Below are 2,429 nucleotides of genomic sequence, written 5' to 3'. Positions count from 1 at the left end.
CAATCACTGCTCATCCAGACTCACGTACTTTTCTGGGAGATCCCCTGAGCTCTCCTGGCAACTCCAGGTTCCTCTCCAGGATAGCATTGGCCATCAGCCCCATCACAAGTGGGACAATACCAGGAAGGATAAGCAAAAACCATTTGCACTCTGCTTGGACGTGTGCCACCAAGAAGGGAGCTCTAGGTCCAGCCTTTCATCCCTAAGAGATTCCCATGCAACTCTGACCCTAGAACACCATGAGGACTTTTCATGGAACCGTTCCTTGGGTGTGTTCCTGATACCAGCTTTGGAAGAGTCATTCAGCCTCTGCCCCTGCCTTGAGGAGTCCCCTCTGACACAGTGGTTCACATGGCCTGTTCCTGCCTGCAGCCACAGGGGTGCCACTGTAGAGACAACAGGACTGTCACAAGGTACACGAGGCCTTAGGGGGAACAAAAAGGCAAGGGCACAGCAGGACAGTGGGGATGGGATGTGAGGAGAGACCAGCACTGAAAGGCCTTGTCCTGCTGCTGTCCTTGGCCATGGCTCCAGGGAAGCAGCAGCCCCGACTCGCAGGCGGCACAGACAGAGTGCCCAGCGAGGCAGCCAGGGGCAGCCCCAAGGGACCCTGGGGCTGATCCTCCATGGGGCAGATGAGCATTTGCCTCCTGAACCCCTCCTGCATGCTGGGGCTGCTCACCCAGCTCCAGAGGAGAAGTAAAGAGATGGGAGGTGAGACAAATAGGTTTTTTCCACATTTCTTTATTGAGCTTTTTTAAAAAGGGAGCCTGGATCCATATATAAATAAGATCTTTGGGTCAAGAAAAAAAGAAGTAGAAGGCCAAGAATAATAACATCACAGGTCGACAACAAAAAAAACCAACACATGAAAACAAAGAAACAAACCAAACCAAAATAAAACAAAAACAAAACCAAAAAAAATCCCACAAAGAGAAAGTAAAGAAACATATGAAAAAAAGTTCATCCTGGCTTTTCCTGAGATACAGTGGAACCCCATTGGCATAATGGGCACCTTATTAATCTAAAGGAGATGGGATCCCAATAGCTTCCTCAGGGCATCCTTGAGCTCTTTGTTCCTCATGCTGTAGATGAGGGGGTTCACTGCTGGAGGCACCACTGAGTACAGCACTGCCACCACCAGATCCAGGGATGACCATGAGATGGAGGGGGGCTTCAAGTGAGCAAATAATCCAGTGCTGACAAGCAGGGAGACCACGGCCAGGTGAGGGAGGCACGTGGAAAAGGCTTTGTGCCGTCCCTGCTCAGAGGGGATCCTCAGCACGGCCCTGAAGATCTGCACATAGGACAGCACGATGAACACAAAACACACAAAAGCTAAAGAACAACCTAATACAAGAAGCCAAACTTCTCTGAGGTAGGAATGTGAGCAGGAGAGCTTGAGGATTTGTGGGATTTCACAGAAGAACTGGTCGACAGCATTGCCCTGGCAGAGGGGCAGGGAAAATGTACTGGCCGTGTGCAGGAGAGCAGTGAGAAACCCACTGCCCCAGGCAGCTGCTGCCATGTGGACACAAGCTCTGCTGCCAATCAGGGTCCCGTAGTGCAGGGGTTTGCAGATGGCAACGTAGCGGTCATAGGCCATGACAGTGAGGAACTGGCTGATGGAGCTGCTGTTGGACATGTGCTTAGTCCGTGCATGGGGGACTGTTTAAAGAGGAGAAGACATTCACAAGTTAAGGCAGACTTCGTTGATCCCATCCTATTCCTTTTTCCAAAATTTTCCCCAAAATGACTTCTCTTTCCATGGAATAATTTCATTCAGACCCTTTTTGTGAGATCAGCTTTGTGCTGCTGAGGGCAGTATCTTTGTAGGGGCAGAGATCCAGATGTTGATTTCCAATACTTTCTGGATTATTCACCTCTAAAAGAAACAGAGTTGGATTTTCAATTCCTTCTCCTCAACTGAGAGATGAATTTTTGTGTCCCATCACCCACCCAGACAACCCAGAGCAGAAGTTTGGAAGAAGAGGGTCCTTCCCTTTCAGGTAGCCCCTGCCGTGCTGTGCTTCTTGAAAAGTCTCCTGTGAATGTCCTGCAGTGATCTGCAGCTGTGAGCAGCTCTCACCCATGCAGCACCCTCTCAATAGCAGGACCCTTCCCTGCTGCGTCCCCACATGCCCGTGGGGTCTCCCCAGGCTGGATGAGAGCTGACCCTGCAGGCGGCAGAGTCCCTGCCCCGGCACACAGACCCATGGGATGCAGGGACCGTGCTCTGAAAGACAGCCCTGGGCACCCCTGGCTGCACACCCAGCTTATCAGCTCTTCACATTTCATACCAGCCCCCTCTGCCCCCTTACAGATCCCAGAAGCTGTGGCTGTGCCAGCTTTAGGAGATGCCTCCAGGAACTCCACCTGCATCGCCCTGCACCCAGAGACTCACCCTGTCAAGGGCCGCAAAGATTTCT

The 2,429-nt window shown here is 51.6% G+C and overlaps 1 protein-coding gene across 1 annotated transcript; it reads right to left on the bottom strand.

Moving 5' to 3' along the window:
- Positions 1-406: 406 nt before the first annotated feature.
- On the bottom strand, positions 407-1,570 carry LOC134509319 (olfactory receptor 14J1-like; the record flags this gene model as incomplete). The annotated part of the gene is made up of 2 exons (XM_063321799.1): positions 407-424; positions 1,109-1,570. Coding segments are annotated over 2 exons (480 nt in total), but the record flags the coding sequence as incomplete, so codon positions are not given.
- Between the last annotated feature and the right edge of the window lie 859 nt (positions 1,571-2,429).

The sequence above is a fragment of the Chroicocephalus ridibundus genome, unplaced genomic scaffold, assembly GCF_963924245.1.
Source record: "Chroicocephalus ridibundus unplaced genomic scaffold, bChrRid1.1 SCAFFOLD_98, whole genome shotgun sequence".
NCBI classification, from domain to species: domain Eukaryota; kingdom Metazoa; phylum Chordata; class Aves; order Charadriiformes; family Laridae; genus Chroicocephalus; species Chroicocephalus ridibundus.
The sequence above is the reverse complement of the archived record's forward strand: the minus strand, read 5'-3'. Positions and strand labels throughout refer to the sequence as shown.